Genomic DNA, 20,138 nt, shown 5'->3' on the forward strand with positions numbered 1-20,138 from the left:
ACTTGCTTTTGGCTTGGCACTTTGAGATTTCTACAGCGTGTCTATATATATTAGGTTTGATGTACAAACATGTTAAATATAAATGAAATATTTATGTTATTAAACTTTACCTCTTTAGAGGTATTTTATATAATATAACACATAGCAAGGTTGTTTTGTAAAATGAACCAATTCGCTAGTATAAAGTAATTGAAAACTAATAATTTGAAAAAAGTAATGAGCCTTTGAGTGTTTATTTGTTACCGTGGAAACAAATAAATGAAAATGCATTCACTACCAACACAGAAAAAAATTATCTAAGTACACTATCCTACTTATTTAGAACAGTATTGATCAAACAGAATCATTATTTTATTCTAATATACCCAACAATGACCTTTATGGTGCATTGATTGAGAAAAGGGTTTGATTCTGTGTTAGCTAAACCTTCCATTATTGCACAAGCAACAATTTCATCTTTTTATAATGAGAGCTAGGAAAATTCAAACATTGCCATTTTATTAAAATTCCAGGATTATCAAGTCTCCTAAAAAAAATGTGACAGAAAAATAAACAAACAGCACATTTTATTATCAATTTATATTTATTTCCATAAAATTATTACACTTAGAGTTGCTAAATAAAAATAAATATAGTTTTCTTAACTTACATATTAAGCTAGATGCGTGGATAAAAATAGTAATATTTACAAAATACGATGCGTAAAATAGATTATACTATATTAAACTAGGTACTCACAAACCAAATTATATTACAATACTAGGTACTCACAAACCAAATTATATTACAATACTAGGTACTCACAAACCAAATTATATTACAAAGCTAGGTACTCACAAACCAAATTATATTACAATATAAAATTGCACAAAGATTTCTTACTCTAAATTAGTAAACCAAACTAGGAAAAAAGAGATTTAAGAAACAATCAAATGTTGTATAACTGATCCCAATGCTTATTGTAATACTATATAATACTTGTAATAATAATATAATGATTGTCGAAAAGTATTATAAAATGAAATTATAAGCACAGTATTATATTTGTAATAAACATAGTAATCATTTGAAAATATATCTTTTAAAGAGCATTCATTACTTAAACATATTAAATCACAGCAGCATTCATAATAAACATTAATTTTCTGAAAAATACAGTATTCAACTTCATTCTGGTTTATTTATGTTCTGGAGGGGGCACAGACAAATCCAAATAATTTAAAATTAGTAATGTTTCAATATTAATATACTACAGGCAAATTTAAATATTAAGGTACATTAAAAATGATTGTATTTAATAACGAAATATAACTTAACAGCAATACATAAACGTAATGAATTTTTTAAAATAAATCAATGAAGCAGTAGGTACCTAACCTAAAAAATTGGTTTTATTTTATAATACTTGTAAGTTACGTTATTACGTAATATGTACTTGGCAGTACTTATTTAAAAATATGTACAAAAACATTTAACACCCTACTTACCTACATAAAATTTTAAAAAAAATATTTTCATTCAAATTTTATTAAAATTCTTGACACTCAAAAAGGGAATTTTTATGGGAAAATTTAGATTCCTGATTTTATAGATATTAGCATAATTTATCTTTGAACCAATACAAATATTCAAGATCGTCTTCACATTTCGACGCCAGAATCCCTAAACCTTTTTACAGTCAACGAGAATCACTAAAATGTTGCCATTAGTGAAACAAACGTTGCTATTGGTTAGCTGCTAAAAACTATGATGCTATTTAAACTAGGTTATTATATTTATTTTAATCTAATGATATGTTAAAATGCGCACTGAAAACAAGTAGTGTCGGCTTCACTAAGATTAGCTTAATGTTGGTGAAACGAGATATATATTTTTACTCTCACCAAGCAGTGCAAAAGTCTAATGCATGGGTTTCCAACTGACGATAGCGGTTTGTGAGTCCGGGGCCTGGGCGAAGGGCGCTTTGCCCGCGGCGTTCACAAATTGGTTCACCTGGTAGACGCACATTGCCTCGTAGCCCATGAATTCGGCCAGTTGCTGGAATTTAAAATACACATGAATAGAATCTGGGAGAAAACTGGAAAAATTGCTTTCACTGGGATTCTCCTCTATAAGAAATTATTAACCTTTTCACCACATTCCAGATTTATATAGTGCGACACTGTTTTGTGACATTCATACATTTTGTATGAAAACGAAAACATACACATAGTACAATGCGTTGTCCTGGAGGCATGGTTTATTAGCACATGAATGAATGCGGGTAGCGGTGCATAGAGATTTATCCTTAGTAAAGTGAAGCGCGTTTGTTTATTGGGTGATGCTTTTCTGTAAGTCATCCATCATTTGTAATTGCATTCTGATGATGAGAACACTTCCCCTCCTGTAGGGATACAAATAGTAGTTCTGTGAACAGTAGACTTCGCGTAGTGTTTTTTACTCCAACTTGACAGCTACCAACAGTCGCAATGCTGGCGGAATATACAGGTACTATCTTGAAAGGATTGAATGGACAAGGAATGCACAAACAAATTTAAAGATTGTTGAAAAGTAAAGTGGTCGAGTCAAAACAGGATTTCGCTACTCTCAGTCAATTACGTGAAGCCAATGCACTTTTTCAGAAGATACATCGAGTAATAAGAAAAAGGATGTTGAAACTGGTGCGAAGCTCTATCAGCACTTCGTGTACCAGAACTTTCATTGGGTATTTGGCAATATCTCCTGGTCCCACAACGTGGCTTACCAGGTATCTAAGCCTTCTTCTGGCATCATAGTAGAGTAGGAGTTTTATCATCGTCATCACATTTCCTACAGATATTGGTGCTTTCCACTCTCAAAATCGGCAGTATCTCTGAGATGGCCGTATCCTATTTTGGATCTTTTTGTGCCCTTTAGTACACAGTACACCGTAAGCAGTGGAGTATTCTTGTATACTTTACAGCACAAACTAAAACGGACTTATAAAAATCTTTTATCTCCTTTTGTATTACTAAGACATAGAATTTAAGCAATGTTAGAAAGTCGAAACATCACGTTTTGCATTTGCATCTAAAAGTTTGCGAAAGATTTCATATTTTGTGAATTTTTTATTAATTTGAACTGAACAAGAGTTCCAACTGCCCCCAACCGTCTGGAGCCAGTGAGACTATGGCATTACCAATTGGGGAATGTTGTGAGGTTGAAAGTAGCGGGGAGGGGAAGAGGAAGGTTGTGAAGTACCTGGCTATTCAGATCTGGTCATCAATCACGACCAAAGCCACTTCAAGCAATGTTTCAATTCTGAATGGTGGTCTTATACCAGGGATACTGGGAGTACCTTCTACTCTCAAACGTGCCGCAAATATACTATATATTATTTTAAATGAGTAATTTGCATAATAACACAAATTAATCAAACAAAATTTACTTGCGCACCCCGGGATTCGAACCCGCAACCTCCAGCGTGCTAGTCGAGAGCCTTACACCTCGACCTCGGAGGCCGTCAAAGCTTAAGTCAGTTACTTGGCCGTTTAAGGATTAGTAACTTCTAAGTAGTCTTTTTATAAAAACATTGATATGTTACCTGCGTCAGAGGGCTCGTGTTAGTGGTGAAGATGCCAGCAAATCCTTTCTGTTTGGCCAACCTCACTAGTTCCTCCTCCATGCTCTTGATGACGGAGACATTCTCCTGAGCAGATAATGTGGGGTGGGTCGCCATCATGAAGGAGTGCAGGATCTGGCCAACTCCAGATGGAAGACGTTCCTCTCTGAAGATACACCAAACAAATCTCTAATAATTCATTTATGGTACAATACGGTAGTGATTTTCTCAATGTTAATGAATAAAATATTTAATATTGACCCTGCAAGGTCCAGATCCGGGTAAGATGTTTTTGATTGTGATATTTAATTAATCTTTCAAAAATTAAACACTCACAAAGGTGTAAGCATTCATTTTCTTCAAAGGATAAATTGAATTGACATGTTCTGCAAATCGGTCGTCATTCTAGCTGTTGTAGCTAGTTAGATGGGCTCGAATGAAGTTGTCCGGTCAAAAAAAGAGTTTAGATATTTTTAGTTATCAATCATTTTTCCATGTTTGTTTGTCATTTTTCACTATAATTCTTTACTCCATGTTTAAGATTTAGTGTGTTGGAAAGATTCTCACCTCACTGGCTCCTCCAAAAATTCCAAGAACTCGAAAATAGTGACTAGTTCATTGTTCAGCTCTGGTGAAGGTTCATCTCGAGCATCAAAGTTTAGGGAGACTCCTAGAAATAGTCCGTCTGATTCCCTCCTGACCACAAAACTGAGGTCTTTTTGTAAAAGGTCCTGCCAACCACCATCAATCATCTCGCTGTAGTGTTCCCTTTTGATGGCGGGTTTCAGCCACATTTCCAGATCAGCCTTTTCGTAGAAGCTTGACACAATCGCGCTGAAAAAATTCAATCATTTTGTTAATTTATAGTCTTAATATGCTAACGTCTGTCGTACACACTCGCTCCTTCTGCTCTCTACATACAGAAGTGCTGCCATCTATAATGTGATTGCAAAATTTCAACTATTGAGCTACTCTTAGATATTTTAGATTTAATCGCAGATTATTTTTGACATTATTAATTATTGAAATTATTATGTGCTATTATAATATAATTATTAATATATACTGTAGTCTATTCAAGCATCGCTTTACAATCTTAATACGAATATTTTCAATTCTGCAATCGCTTGGTAAATGTTATTCCAATATTTTTATGGTGGAATAACTTAATGAGTAAAACCCACAAATTGTAAGACAATATTAAGGACTCTCAAACGAAAAATGTGAACCAGAAAAGACAGAAGAAGATTCAGTCACATCTAGGAAATGAACCCAGGACCTCTTCCTTGCCCCCCGGCAAGAGTTTCCACTTCCCCAAGTGCTCCGACAACTGAGATAATTCGACCTATTCAACTTACTGTCATTTTAAAGTGCATCATACTTCGACTAAGAGCTACCAATACTACATATCTTCATTTTCTTAACACACATTTTTTGGCTGCTATCTTTATGAATGGTTGCAAGATTCTACCAGAATCAAATTGAAATCTAGATAGTTTCTGACTAAATAGAAGTGGTCGAATCTTTTTTTGTCGTTTCAGTTTCACATTTTTCATTTGAGAGTCGTCAATGATTAAATGTAATATCCTTCAGAGTAATTCAGATGGGTGATGATGATGTTTGCTCATAAATTTAAATTGCAAATTTTTTTTACATACCTATTACAATGTACAAACATATTATAATAATGTAACAACCATGAGTCTGAAGTCTAGGATGAAAGGGATAACATGAGAGAACATGAAGAAAGAAATATAAAAGAGTGTGATCAATTGTCTAGCATCTCTTCTTCATAAGCTATTATTACGTTGTGTAAATTAGAGTCTATTGACTATTATTCCGCTATTCTATTCATGGTATAATGAATTAATGTTATATAAACATCATCTTCATTAGTACTTACTATTCAACTTCCTGTTTGTGTTTATCATTGAGGGGTTCCATGACGAATTGTTCAGTCTTTCTGTGATTGGTGATCAGCTTCGGATCGGAGGTTATCTTATCGAGGACTTCGCCGAGATTCTCAGCCATGATGAAGTCGGTGATGCCGATCTCGTATCCCTGCTCCTTGAGTTTAGTAATGGTGTAGATGGAGTTGAGGCTGTTTCCCCCGAGGTCGTAGTAGTTGGATGAGATGGACACGGCAGTTCTGGCAGACCTGCCAATGACGGATCCGATGGTCTGGAACAGGGTTTCAGCGGCTTCCATCTTGCTGGCTAGGATACCGGTGTAGTCGATGTCCAGAGCTATGGCGGCATCATCTAAAGAGAAAAATCATATTTTTTATTTATTTTAAAGCTAGTACCATTTTTGAATTCCTTTAAAAATGTGCAGAAGATTTAATGTTTCGTTATTTTGACGTAGAAAATGCCACTGGCTGGTAAGACGGCTGTCACCGACGTTGACCAGTCAACAACGCCATGAACAAAAATGAACATATCGTTTTGGCGGCAGATCAAAAAGAGCACATTTTAAATTGTTATTTTAATTATAAAAACACACTACCTTTTGATCTACATAATTAATTAAAAATACATGCAGGTTCGACAATTGTATTTAACAGATTAAATAAAGTAAATTAATTTTCCAATATTTCATAGTACCGTGTAAAAGCCAATCGAAATCTTGGGAGGCAGTTTTTTTAAAGTGAATACCGCCAGAGAGAGCCAGTAGGATTGGGTACCCTCTTTTGGGAGTGTTGTGATGCAGAATTAAATGGGTGGAAGGTCGAGAAGTATCTGATTGTTCAGATGTCGCTGCTTAGTATAATGAATTTTGTCTACATCAGGGATGATATTATAAGTTTTCATAAATAAATTGGACCATGAAAGTAGTGAGGGAAAAAAACTGTAGAGAGCCTTAAATCTTACCATTATTATTGGTGTTTTCATACATCTTCAGAAGGGTTTGTCTGTCGTTCTTGCCATTTACGAGTAGAGGTATGCTATCTAAGATTATCACCTGAAACATAATAAAATAAACAATTATTTTTTAATGTTTGTTGGATATAACTACATATGTTCATCCTATGTTCAAATGCTGTGCCGTGGACACTGTAACATTTCGCATAGTGTTACAAAGTCCATCATCAGGACAGTTGTGTAGATTGTGAAGTGTGTGTTTATGTCAATCCTCTTAGAGCCAGTATTTTAGTATAATAATTAATCAAATTAATGTGGTTTTCAGCATTAAGTTTTGGTGTAGAAATCAATTACCGCATTCCAAAAACAATTAAGTTATTTTTTATTTGGCCTTGTCGTCTCTGTTAACGGCGATGCACTACGTCATGTAATATTTTAAATTGAGCCCCTATCAATAACAACCCTTACGTAGATGGCAATAAGGTTTAAATTCACGCTTAACACCATCCGCCTGTTTTGATTTATGCAAGAAAAAAGCATGGCCAAAAAGTGCCTTTTATTTTATTTTGTGGATGTTCAGGCATAAATAGTTAATTTTTTTTCGATCATTTAATAAATAACTTAATTTGCCACATTATACAATAAAATCATAACCGAAAATGGGTTCGTAAGTAGAAGATTTTGAACTTTAAAGCAGTTTTCATAGGCATTTACATTATTTATTTCTGGGCTTATAAAAAGACTTATCTAAAAAATGCTCGATTATTTAAAAGGCCAGGATGTATTCTACTCGCAGTATTTAATTGAAGCATCTGAAACATTTCTAGGCGACCAAATTTTCAAACCAAAAACACATGATTTTGCATTACTACGTATGGCATCGCCTTAACGAGGTTTTTGTGGATTTTTATTGCCTCCGGAAGTAGGTGTGCTCGATGCGTAAAGCGTCTTTCCAGACCAAATTCAAATCTTGTTTCAAAATTTCTACCAAAAATAAATCACAATTTTACTTTTGGCTCTGAAAATCTTAAATCATAGACAACGAAAATGATTAGTTCATCACCAGGGCAAACTTCTCCCTGTACATTAACCTCCAGCAGGACAGGGTATCAGAAGTAGAAGAAAAAGAGGATTTATTCATAAAAGGAATGTATTTATAAATATGAAGGGTTTGGGAATAATTTCTCTCTCACATTATTCCTTTTTATTGAATGGGAAGTGTGAATATTTTACCTGGGGAATCATGTAGGCAGCCAATTTATCTTGGAGCTTGCTCTCCACATTCAGTCCAGTCAGCTTGGAGTCTGGAGCGCAAGTCACAAAGGCGAGCAGGGCCTGGTCCATCTCACCTGGCTTATAGCAGAGCACAACACCTAGAAATAATACATTAAACATTATAAACCACAACAGTTTAATCAGTAATAAATTAAGCTTTTCACTTAGATTTATAGAGGGAGCTTTGATAGATAATGCTACTAACCTAATAAGCCGGGTTAGTCAGACAAGCTGCCAATATAATTAAAATTAAGTAGGTATCTATTACTTCAACGTCGTCAGCCTGAGATGATAAATAAACTGCAGAGTGACATAACCGATACTCTGCGGGGAATCCGCTTGCATAGCACAGGTGTAAATTATTGTGCGTTAGATTTAAGAATTTCGATTCCTACATTATTGTGTAAACAATTACAAACACTATTAAACAATATGAGATTACAAAGAATGAATTGATTGCAAACATACAAGAGAAGAAACATGTTTATATCTGTATTATGAATGAATGGGTCTTGTACCTTTGTCGATTCCGTCAATGGTGACGACAGCCTTCTCCACTTCGGTAAGGTCAACTCTGTGTCCTCGAATCTTGATTTGCGAATCAGTCCTTCCCTCGAACACCATAGTTCCCTTTGTGATCCTGGCAAAATCTCCAGTGCGATAGAGTCTTGAGAATTCTGTCGACAAAAAGTTATCATTGTAAAAATTATCTTTATTGGGACTTCGACAACCCTTGGAATGTCCTGGCAGCCTCTAGCAGCCGAGGAAATGCTTCTACCTCCACCGGTCTCCTGCTATCTTGCTTAAGTTTTAAGGAACTCATATTAGCTCATACACTCACACCCTTCTTGAGTGGAAGATACTCTCAGTATAGCCCTCCATTCAGAGTTGAAACGTTGCTTGAAATGGCTTTGACCATGTTTGGTGACCAGTTCTGAATAGCCAGGTACTTCCCACCTTCATCTTCCCCATTACCTTCAGCCTCACAACATACCCCAATTGGGGATGCCTTAGTCTCACTGGCTTCAGACAGTTGGGAGCAGTTGATACTCTTGTAGGGTTTCACATAAAATAAAAAATAAAGTCTCCGAGAGATGGCGCATGTGAAGTCATCCTTCTAGTTTCTTGTATCTTTTTAGTTTTCACACAAGATGCATGAGAAGGAAAAGCTCGATGACGTATGTACGGGCTCTCTCTGAACCTAAGGACGGGTTGTTTCTGTTAAAGATTTATTCAAGTTCTGTTATTATTTCAGTTCGGTCAAGCAACTAGCCTATAGTGATATAATAACAGAACTTGAATAGGATTTTCACAGAACCCGAGAATGAATGTTGTTAATTTGATGAATTGTTCAAATTCTGCAAAACAACCCATCCTAAGAGGTGCCTTTTAATGGGGTTGGCTATCTTCCATCCTTGCAACAGGTCGTGCTCCTATAGTTTTATCTCCAGTTTTATAAATCTTGTTGGGGACTAAGCTTCAAATAATTCTATAGGTTGTTTAATTTATTGTTTTTCAGTTAGATTGAGCTCTTGGAGTTTTGTCATTATTGGGAATATACATGAAATAAAATAGTACGACTAAAGTGGGGATAGGAATACTCTGAGATAAAATATTTAATAAATATTGCAAATGAAAGTTCTTACCTGGACTCTGAGCAAGTGGATTAGAGATGAATCTGTCCACAGACCTCCCATTGACATACCCAGCAGCCAAGTTGCAGCCAGATACCCACAATTCTCCCATTTCTCCAATTGCCACGGGGTGTAGGTCCGCATCCAACAGATACACGGTGGTGTTGAACACAGGGTTGCCTGGAATAAAATAATGTTGTGAATTTAACTTGAAAAAACCACTGAAGCTCAACTGGAAGCATAAAAAAATATACGCAGAATTGTACCTACATAAATCATATATTTTACTTGACAGTGATAGAATTACCTAATGCAAGGCGCTACATATTGACCGTATCGGCTTGGAGAATTCACAAAGACATCTAGTAGGAAGTTAGATAACTGATGCATGTTTTTATTTATTTGGCGCGAGTGTTAGAACAATAATGAATAATATTCGCCATACGAGGTACTGATGTTATCAATTACATTTATTTAATTTTTTTTGTGAAAAAGAACGAATCCAACTGTTGATGCAAATTTTCATCAATGGCGTTGGTTGTTGACACCAGTAGTGTTTTAATAGTGAGTTAACTCACTAACCAAACCCGTTTTTAATGAAGAAGAAGCATTATGTTAGAAGTAAGTCATAGAAAAACTGTTGTACCTATGGGAACGTGATCCATATCATTTAATTCCTCAGCACAGCTCACGCTGTAATATGTCACATCGGCCATAATCTCCGTGCTTCCATAGAAGTTGCACAGCTGCCGGCCGGAACCAAAGTGCTTGAAGAACTCCCTGGCCAGGGTGGCCGAGAGGGCCTCCCCGGAGCTGATCCACAGGCGAAGGGACGAGAGCAGTTGGCTCTCTGGAACTTGGAGGGAGAGATAGAGAAGCATTGAGCGGAGAAGCGATGGGACCAGGGATAGACGTTCAATCTGAAATAAAATAAATAATTTTTGAACTGATTAACCACTCTCCACTAGCAAACTGGAGAATGCGGATTCAAATCTCGGCGATTGCAAATAAATTTTAATTAATATAAATTAAATTTATGTTATTTCACATTTTATTGATTTAAAATAATATAAAGTGTATTTGAAAGATGGAAGATATTTCGTTTAACTCTGAATTCTGTATCACCCTGGCGTAAGACCACCATTTAGAAGTTTTTTGAAATGGATTTGACACTCCCACCCAGAAATCGTTGGTTTAATTCCTTTGCTTGTTCCTCTAACATTTTCCGCTTATAATGATGGTAGTAGAAGATTTGCATTATGCTAGTCTCACACGAGCGCTAAACTCTCATAATATAATGTGGGCTTGGCCTATTTCACTATAGCGCTTTCCATACATTCTCATTGGGAATTGGTATATAATAGGTAATTGACTTGCATTATTGTGAGGTCATTTGTAACTAGGGAATGTTTTTCTTCCTTTTAAATGCAACAACGTAACATCTAAGAAAATGTATTTACCTTATAATCTGTGAGCATTTTCACCAATCTCTCAGGATCCCTGGTGATGTTCTTGGGAACCACCAGAATGGTAAGCCCATGCAATAGGGGAGCCCAAATCTCGCAGATAGAGTCCACAAAGGTCAGGGCCGTCTTGAACACGCAAACCTTCTCCGTCGCCGAGAATGGGAAGGCAACATACTGCCATTGTAGCCGGTTCTGGATGATGTCGTGAGGCAGCCTCACCCCTAAAAATAAATTTAAAAAACTGTTATTGAACTTGAATTGATGGAGAACTTAGTTTGCGATGAGTTTTTAGTAGCGATGCAACGTATAGTGAATTGGCCGGATACCGGATATCTGGCATATGCTTTGACCGGGTATCCGGCCACTACTAAGCGTGAAGTGTGCATGCAAGAAATGATACGTTCAAGGTGAAACTCGTTAGAAAGCACATCCGCGCAAAAGCTTGTCTTTATTCATAATAATTTGCCATTAATGAATTTTGTACTACGTACCTAACCGTTATGGTTATATACTTAGTACACAGAAATACTTAGGTTTGTAATAAATGTTAAAAGAAAGTTAAAATATTTGTTGATAATAATAAATGATGAATAGTAACTGGATATCTTTAGTTTTTGGTTTAAGGCAATCCGCATATGAGAGACTTTAATTGCGGTGACAGTTGGAAACCATTCAAAAATCCATACAAATTCAAAAAAGTCTCGTCGCTTGTGTGCGCACCTCCGTACACAGTAATGGATTTTGACACACGCAACTGTTGCGACATTACAACTAAAGTCTCTTGTGTGTCGATTGCCTAAATCTGAATTCTGTTGAATTTTTTATCACTTTTAGATCATGTGACAGTCTATTCCAAATTTTAGGGTCCAATACATCCGTTTGATAAATTCCCCTATCTTAACAAACGAGTTGCAATCCAAAGCGCAGACGTCACGTGGGAATGCTGTCCTTGTTCTACTGGTATTTCAATGGTAGGTGATCTGAGGAACTAGCGTCATTGATAACATTTTTACACGGTTGACATTAATTTGGTCACATGACGATGGGTCGTTTCTACGACTCATACTTTTTTAAACTTTTAGGCTGTGGAATGATTTGCCGGTATGTGTGTTTTCTTCGTCCTTTAACATGGTTCTTGGAGAGATTAACTCCTTCATTTCCTCAAAAAGAGTTAGTAGGTATCTGGTGTGCATTTTGGTTGTTTGGTTTCTGCAACTTTCCAATAGCTGATGACACTGCTGACCAAAGAGTTTATTGCGCTGAATTATTGTTTTCGAATAGGCACAGTTCCAATTAGTAAACTGGAGCCCTTCTGTTTGGAGTGGCCATCAGCCAACGTAAATATCAAAGTCAAAAGCCATCAGAAAAGATTTGTGACATTTTATTATGCTGTTTCCTGCTGTGCATAATAAATGTTTTCAAGGAATATGAATTAATAAACAATATTGGTTTGATTATGTTTTCACAATGAACATAATATTTTACAATTTTTGTAAAGTTCACTTTTTGTAACCACCAACAGTATGATTGTAAATACATTGCATCTGCATAAATATTTGGAATACCTTTGATGATTTACTACGTTGATAAGTTATTTATTGTTTATAATACATAATTATTGGCCTACTTCCATAAGGTTGTTAACAACGATCTACATAATCAGTACAAATTGACCTTAAGGGAGTAATAGTTGTTTTCAAGCCTTGTGAATTCTTTTATCATCCCCACACAAGAAAATGATGCAATAGGTTCGAAACATACCTTCAGTAATCAAAGGCCTCTTTCAGTCGTTGTTTTGAATGAATAATATTATGTATTTGTAGGGATTAATGTTACTTTACCTCATCTGATAATCACTTTCATGATTTAGTTGTTTCACAGAATTTGAACAATTTTTGTTTATTGTTTATTGTTTAAAGAAACAATGTAAAGACATTGTACCCAAAGATTATACATTGAGAGAACAATATTGTTAAATTAATTTTTCTACAAATTGAGTACCTACATGGTACCTATCAAGCTAATTCCAGCCAATTCATAACAGTATAATGTGGTAAACGTGTAGGGTAACTATATGTTGATAATTTGTTTGTAAAAAAAATATAATTAACTATTTATTTAAAAAGGACCAGAGAGAAGAAAAAAAAGAATTACTTTATAAAAGACAAGGATGAAAAATATACATGTACAACATAAATTATTATGCCATTAATTTAAAAGGAAAAAGATGAAAAAAAATGTTGGCAATCCTCGGCTAGCACAAATAATTTAACATTCTTTTTAAGTACACAATAAATTATACGACTTAATGTGTTCTGGAAGGCTATTAAATAGAAGTGGAGCCTGTTACAAATGATTTCTTTGACCAAATGAAGATTTAGTGTGAATTGCCACAAAGTACTTGCAGTACGAATTTGCTGCGTTCTTTTGGCAATGCCCCTAATGGCGCATTCTCAGCTGATTTATTCTACGTGTCTCTGCGGTCAATTTATAAAACAAAAGTCCAGTCTCCATTTAACTTTGGGTTTCTAAGGAAAAGTCCGTTCTCACTGATCTATTTGATAGATTATAGATTCTATGAAATAGATCATGTGTGAGCCCAGCATAAGAAATTAATTCCTTATAAAGTACATAATCTGTTTATCTGACGCCTCAAGCAGCGTAAAACTGTGATCTCTGTTGTCATTAAATTTGTATTTACTGATTTTTTTGCTTATAATTTCCAGGTCATATTAATTAATTGTAATATTAATTCTATCAACTTTTGAGTAGGTATATAAGGTCCAAAAAGTACGACAAGATGTTATAATTATTGTATATAAAAGCACAGATTTTTCTGCATGGAATTTATAGGTCCAACGCAGCTATTTCCAGCTCGTAATGTTAATTCAATCTTGAGCTATAAAGCTTTTTAATTCATTCAAGTGTGAGAATATAAGTTAAATCAATAATGATAATAATACTTGGATGATTTGTATAGCGCCGTTTTTGTGAAAAATCACCTCAAGAGCGCTGTAAAAATTCATATACATTTTTTCTTAATGCTCTGTCTTATTACTAACAATAGACTAGACAATCTCTGATAAAAACTTTGACTATAACTTATAACGGATTGCATCCACCAGTTCGTCGATCAATAATACAAAAATATAAAAAATTAACATAATAAGGAAGTTGAGTGAAAAATATTTTGACTTATAAAAAATAGGTTCATGTAGATAAAAAAATATCGATTCTAAAAATATAAATATATTTCTATATTATTATTCTTAGAATTAGTTAAACGTTCTTGAAAAAGCATTCAATAGCAATAGACTGTATACGCTCCACGATTGGTCGAAAGAATTCTGACGTCACATGTGTCGTGACTTGTACGTTCAACGGATCACCTATGGTGCATCTCTTTCTATTACATGAGAGATGGTCGGTTTAGATGAGAGAGGTGTATAGGCCAAAGGTTTATTTGGGTTTGTCAAATATATGTACGTATTTGTTGTTATTATTATATGAAATGGATTTCTAAAGATACATATTCGTATAGTGCTTTATAATAATATGTTGTTTATTGCATAACTTAGAAGTTTTTATTATTATACATGTCACATAGCATGTGATACACTTCAGGCCGCCGGCCGCCCAGAAAGGTCTCACAGTGAACTGGGCTGTAAACCGTTATTTTACTTTTGGTCTTTACTTTTCTGCGCAGTGGTCCTGAATTAGCGCGTGGAACGTCAACAAGTAGCGACGGCAATACCGTACAAGTACCGTACCGGGCGGGAAAAGCAAATATTCTAACTTAAAATATTAATTTAACTATGAAATCTTAATCAATTTTCTTTTTTTTTAATAACATCAATTCTAATAGACGGTTAACATTGGTAAAAAAATTACTGGAATTCCTTGTTGAAGAATTAAAATTTTTTCCATACAAAATGCTTGAGCGTCGTGGTTTTCACAGTTCTAATGACGTCACACCACACCCCGCCTCTTACCGCTCGGATTCCGCTCGTTTTGGCGGGCTTAATAAAATTTAAACTTTGAGAATTAATTTAATTATGAAAACAAACTTGCCAATTTTTCTGTTACATATTTTTAAGTGTACAATAAGAAAAAATAATGTTGAAATCTCGGACGAAACCGGGTTGTAAAACTAGTTGTATCTATAAAATGTAAATGAAGTATTTATTACCTTTTGGGATGCCTGTACTGCCAGACGTGTAAAGGACTATGGCAAGATTTTCCGTAGTTTGCTTCAGGCAAAACTTCTCAGGAACGTTTTCAGAAGATTCTTCCAAAGTGTCTTTACAGAGGGCGGCATAGGACAGAGCTTCTGTACCAGCGTACGCGTCTGTTTCAGCTGAAATTGACATCAAGGAAATTATTTATTTATCACAGAATTCTTGTATTTTTATTTAAAGGCCTTTAAAAGTATCGGTAAAGCCGGGTCTCGTACACACAAACATTGGGCCATGGCCATACATTTCTGTGTATAAATACACAGTGTTTTGTTTTCCACGGCACAGGGCCTTGGAAATGACCACAATGATTCATGTTTTCAAAACATTTGATCAATCTTTTGAAAACATTTCTTTGCATGAGATCCGCCTTAACCATTCCTAATAAATGTTGTTTGTTGTTGCTTTTATTTCGTTTTTTTGTTTTGTTTTTGTGTTTTCTTGTTGTTGTTTTTGTTGCTGTCCATGTTTGTTTGTTTGTTTGTTGTTTTGAATAACCTGACTATATTTGATTTGGTCCTAATTCCAACATTATAACAAAAAAATGTTGCTTGTTTAATGTTGAAGGGCATAGCTTGCATAGGATTGAACCCATAACGCCCGGTTGAAGCTCGATGCATTTGTCCACTCAGCTATCAACCAGTTATAAAACGGGTGGGAACTACGATGGTTATCTCTGTCACCAAGAGCACAGACTGTTTTATCTTCCGACCTGCAGGACTTAACTCTCCAATGGTCATGCCGGCCATCTTGTTATTAAATAGAATCATTTCGGATATTGATATATTTAACATCAATGAAGCAGTGTTTAAACGGCAAGTTTTGTTGCTGCTCACATAAAATTTGTTTTAAAAAATATATTTTTTCCAATATTATATTGAAAAAAAAAAGTATTTTGCAATTTTCTTAAATTGATAAAATGTTGGAATAATAAAATTATATTGGAGGATCTGAAAGGAATTAGAGGCCGATTTGATTCAATGGCTTTAGGTGTCTTTGGTGTAAGAAAATGAAAAGGGTGGAGGGGGTCGTGTTAATGATTTCATCATAATGCTGTTTATTAGCAAGAATGCTGACCAGTATCATCATGAATGACGAGTATGGGCTTGGACTCCTTGAGAATGTGTTTGACCCTCTGCTCCGGGAAGGTGGGATCCAGAGGCAGGTAGGCAGTGCCTGATTTCCAGATGGCCAACAGGGTTATCAGCAACCTAAGAGGGAAAATATGAACAATGGTTAGTATCTCCAAATAAAAAATATATTTATACATGAACTGTAACCGCACAAGAAAAAAGAATCTGGCAATTAAGTCTCGGCTGAGACTCGAACTCAGAACCCCTACTCTATCCGGGAATAACATCAGATCTGACAATTAAGTCTCGATTGAGACTCGAACTCAGAACCTCTACTCTATTTGGGAATAACGTCTTTCACTTAAGTCTTGACTGAGACTCGAACTCAGAACCCCTACTCTATCCGGGAATAACATCAGATCTGACAATTAAGTCTCGATTGAGACTCGAACTCAGAACCTCTACTCTATTTGGGAATAACGTCTTTCACTTAAGTCTTGACTGAGACTCGAACTCAGAACCCCTACTCTATCCGGGAATAACATCAGATCTGACAATTAAGTCTCGATTGAGACTCGAACTCAGAACCTCTACTCTATTTGGGAATAACGTCTTTCACTTAAGTCTCGACTGAGACTCGAACTCAGAACCCCTACTCTATCCGGGAATAACATCAGATCTGGCAATTAAGTCTCGATGGAGACTCGAACTCAGAACCTCTACTCTATCGGGGAATATCATCTGCCAATTGAGCATCCGAAACATTTTTGAATTACGTCATTTTATGATTATGTCACTTAAAATTAGAAGGTCTTTAAAATAATTCACGGCCATCTTGATGCTACATTATGTCTTAACAATATTGAAATAAATGTTCCCAATTCCAATTGAGACGCCATAATATGTTTCAAATGTGTCCACTATATAATAAGATATAGTGTGCTGAAGTAGACATTTTCGTCGATAATACCTGACTGTACTACATATAGTACCTACCTACTCCCAAGGCCTGTTTAATGGAAATGATAAGAGATTAAATTCAATAAATGCAAATTTCCTCCTTAATCTGGAATGACGCTTTTACGCGCGGTACCTACACAACAAACTTTTCCTTGAGACCGCTAATTTAATCAAAGCTATCGATTTTTCCTGCACAGGCAGCAAATTATCACAGTAAATATACTTATTACTAAGGTAGGTACATTAATTGTTTACACAAGGGCGTTTCGATAAGTTATTGTACCTTTATTAAAAGTTTTTATAAACATAAATTAATAATTCTAAGGTGTTGTAAATCTTTGTCGGTTGGAGACTTCGATTACAATCCATGAAATGCTCTGTCTATAATTCTGCAATGGGCATTTATATACATAAATAATTTAGTAAATTGGGTAAAGGGCTAAATTAATAACCCTTGTACCTCGTACGCAGCTTTTAACGCGTATCAGAAGAGAGAGAGCATTGTACCTGTCAAAAAATCGCTGCAAGTTCATAATTGTGTATTATTTTTGTCTTTTATTATCCTTATTGACTTCTACGGCAAATCGGTCATTATCTCTAATTCAAAATAAAAAATATAGTCAAATTATTCGTATTTTTGTTAAAAACGGGACTGCAGGCCTTAAACGAAAAAAATCCTAACTAACTGTCGATAAAACACGAATATGTTATTAGAATGTCGGAATAATTTTTTTTTAAACATTTAGTAATTTTCGTCATATCAGGAAAAGGACATCTGAATGAACACGTGTTCCGATATATTCTTAATTGAGTAATATTTTATTAGCAAATGGATTTCAATCAAGTTTTTATTTGGGAGGCGGGTTTGGGTACCGTCGCCCCGGGAACATTTTATTGGATAACCAACACTTCTACCATAGGTCACCCCGAGTGGGTTGTTACGTTTGGTGATTTAGGAGGGGTGTCCTGGTTCATCGGGTAAGATGTGTTCGTGTTCTTGTGTTCTTCGTAGGAGGCACTTGCCCACCAGCTGCGTGGCATGCCAGATCAGGAGAGGCTGGTTTGGGAAGACCCGAGGGATAGATCATTCGTCCCTCACTCCTGAACACACTAATCCCTGGATTCCTGCCCACCCCTCGTACCTTTTTCCTTCCGAGAACTTCCGCTCCTTCCCTTCCTTAAAAAAACCTTCCCTTCCTTAAAAAGACCTTGCCCTTCAGCTGGGCAGTTCGAAATAATCTTTCAAAAACAAAATTAACGAACTTAGCTTTTGTATTTTAAATACTATGAACAATGTTCTTTATTATTGAGTAATAATAATAATAATAATATCTTTATTAAGGAAAGTTTACACATTACAACTATACATGCATATTATGGTGTACATTGATTTGTAACTTTTATATTTAAGGTTATAAAATTAACAAAAATGAAGAACTATTAATACAAACATAATATTGTGAAGGTAAAAAGAAAATAAAAGTACAGTTGTGGTTTCTCAAATACCGCCTCACTAGGCTAGCCTGTGTTGAGGCAGAATTTTTCGTATTAAGATATTAATACTTGTATTAAGATGTATTCGCTCAATAATGTGATGACTTCAATAACTGCGAATTTGGGTGAACGCACCGGTGAAGGCCCTATTCTTATTTTTGATCGAAATTTTTACATTATCTTTGAAATTTTTTTGTGAATCACATTGTTTTATGCTGTCTGGAAGAATGTTGTAGAGTCTTTTCGCAAAGTATTTAAAGTTTCGTTGACCAAACGTAGTATGTGTTATCGGTATTTGTAGTAAGTTTTTGTTGTTGCTTCGAGTACATCGTGTATTTGAACTTTTTACGTAGTAATTATGTATATTTGAGTATAGATGAGTTAGGATAGTTTTTGCATATAGCTGCCGAACATCAAACACATTCATAATATTAAAAATTAGATTCGAAAAATAGTAATTCTATCACTCTTAGTACACGAACATAATCCTACCTTTATAGACAGGCTCCCTATTTATTTTGCGCAATCACACACTTAGCAGTGGTGTCCGGATTCATGGAGGTGAGGTTTTTTCATGTATTGGTAGTGGATGCGCATACCCGCCAGCTACGTGGCGGGCCGGATCGGGAGTGGAACCAACCGACCGACTAATCCGGACTCTCTCGACCCCAACGCCAACGCCTTGCATTGCAGTAGGAGGGATATATTTACACATTGACCCCAGATTCCTACCAACCCCCCTCATTCCCCTTTCTTTCCCAGAACTTCCACTCCTTCCTTCTCTTGAAAAGAATCCAAGCACAGCATCCCAACTATCTGGTAGTTTCGTATAGTAGGCGAGCTGCTGGAACACCCCTTTTAGTCTATCAAAATGTAAGTAGGTTCTTACTTTACGCTGATAAGATTAATATGACTATGGCAGTAATGTCACACATCTTAATCGATATTATTTAATAACTTTGCAGTACTTACGTAAAATTAATTGAAAATCCCGCTGCACCTTTTACAGCATGCATGTCGAGGAAATAACTCTGCCTCCTTTGATCGATTAAAACAAGAGTATTGATGTAATTACTAAAGTTAGTACTCCGTTAATTAATACGTGTAAATTCGATTTAACAAGTGAAGTGTGATTGATTACCTGTCTGACGGCTGCATGCAGACCGCGACGATGAAGTCGCCATCAGAGTTGGGCTGTAAGGTCTGCTCGGAGGCCCTTTGCAGTATGCCTCTAGCCAGCCTGTTGGCTGAAGAGTTGACCTGGCTGTAGGTTGTTTCATTGATGGCACCATTTTCTGCAGAATCAATAAGATTCATTATTTTCAAGGAGACTCTTGTGTGAAGTTATGATAATCAAACGTACTAAATACTAATTACGGTTTTCTCTGCGTGAAATGTGAAATATTCCTATCTGTCCATATGTGCGTTCTGGATTCCGCTCCTATGAACGCAATTTCATATTGTAATAATTATTCATGTTTGTCTTTTTCGTCTTTGATATTGTTTGGAAGTTCACTGCACGTACGCTCCTTAGATAAAACCGCCATCGGAAATTCATTA

The 20,138-nt window shown here is 35.5% G+C and overlaps 1 protein-coding gene across 7 annotated transcripts in view; it reads right to left on the bottom strand.

The window, feature by feature from the left end:
- Nucleotides 1–594: 594 nt before the first annotated feature.
- The window catches only part of e (nonribosomal peptide synthetase ebony), an 86,973-nt gene continuing 67,429 nt past the window's right edge, over nt 595–20,138 (bottom strand). For all 7 annotated transcript variants that reach the window (XM_089646887.1, XM_089646885.1, XM_089646883.1 and 4 more), the window contains 13 exons: nt 19,720–19,873; nt 16,129–16,262; nt 15,006–15,173; nt 10,811–11,037; nt 9,997–10,270; nt 9,363–9,530; nt 8,235–8,393; nt 7,675–7,814; nt 6,451–6,541; nt 5,484–5,841; nt 4,148–4,414; nt 3,563–3,746; nt 595–2,037 (listed from right to left, as the gene is read on the bottom strand). In XM_089646887.1, coding sequence (XP_089503013.1) covers nt 1,900–2,037; nt 3,563–3,746; nt 4,148–4,414; nt 5,484–5,841; nt 6,451–6,541; nt 7,675–7,814; nt 8,235–8,393; nt 9,363–9,530; nt 9,997–10,270; nt 10,811–11,037; nt 15,006–15,173; nt 16,129–16,262; nt 19,720–19,873 — 2,462 coding nt within the window. In that variant the 3' untranslated portion in view covers nt 595–1,899. The remainder of the gene's footprint in view (nt 2,038–3,562; nt 3,747–4,147; nt 4,415–5,483; nt 5,842–6,450; nt 6,542–7,674; nt 7,815–8,234; nt 8,394–9,362; nt 9,531–9,996; nt 10,271–10,810; nt 11,038–15,005; nt 15,174–16,128; nt 16,263–19,719; nt 19,874–20,138) is intronic.

Source organism: Hesperophylax consimilis, chromosome 25, assembly GCF_061612785.1.
Source record: "Hesperophylax consimilis isolate HC1 chromosome 25, BYU_Hcon_1.0, whole genome shotgun sequence".
NCBI classification, from domain to species: domain Eukaryota; kingdom Metazoa; phylum Arthropoda; class Insecta; order Trichoptera; family Limnephilidae; genus Hesperophylax; species Hesperophylax consimilis.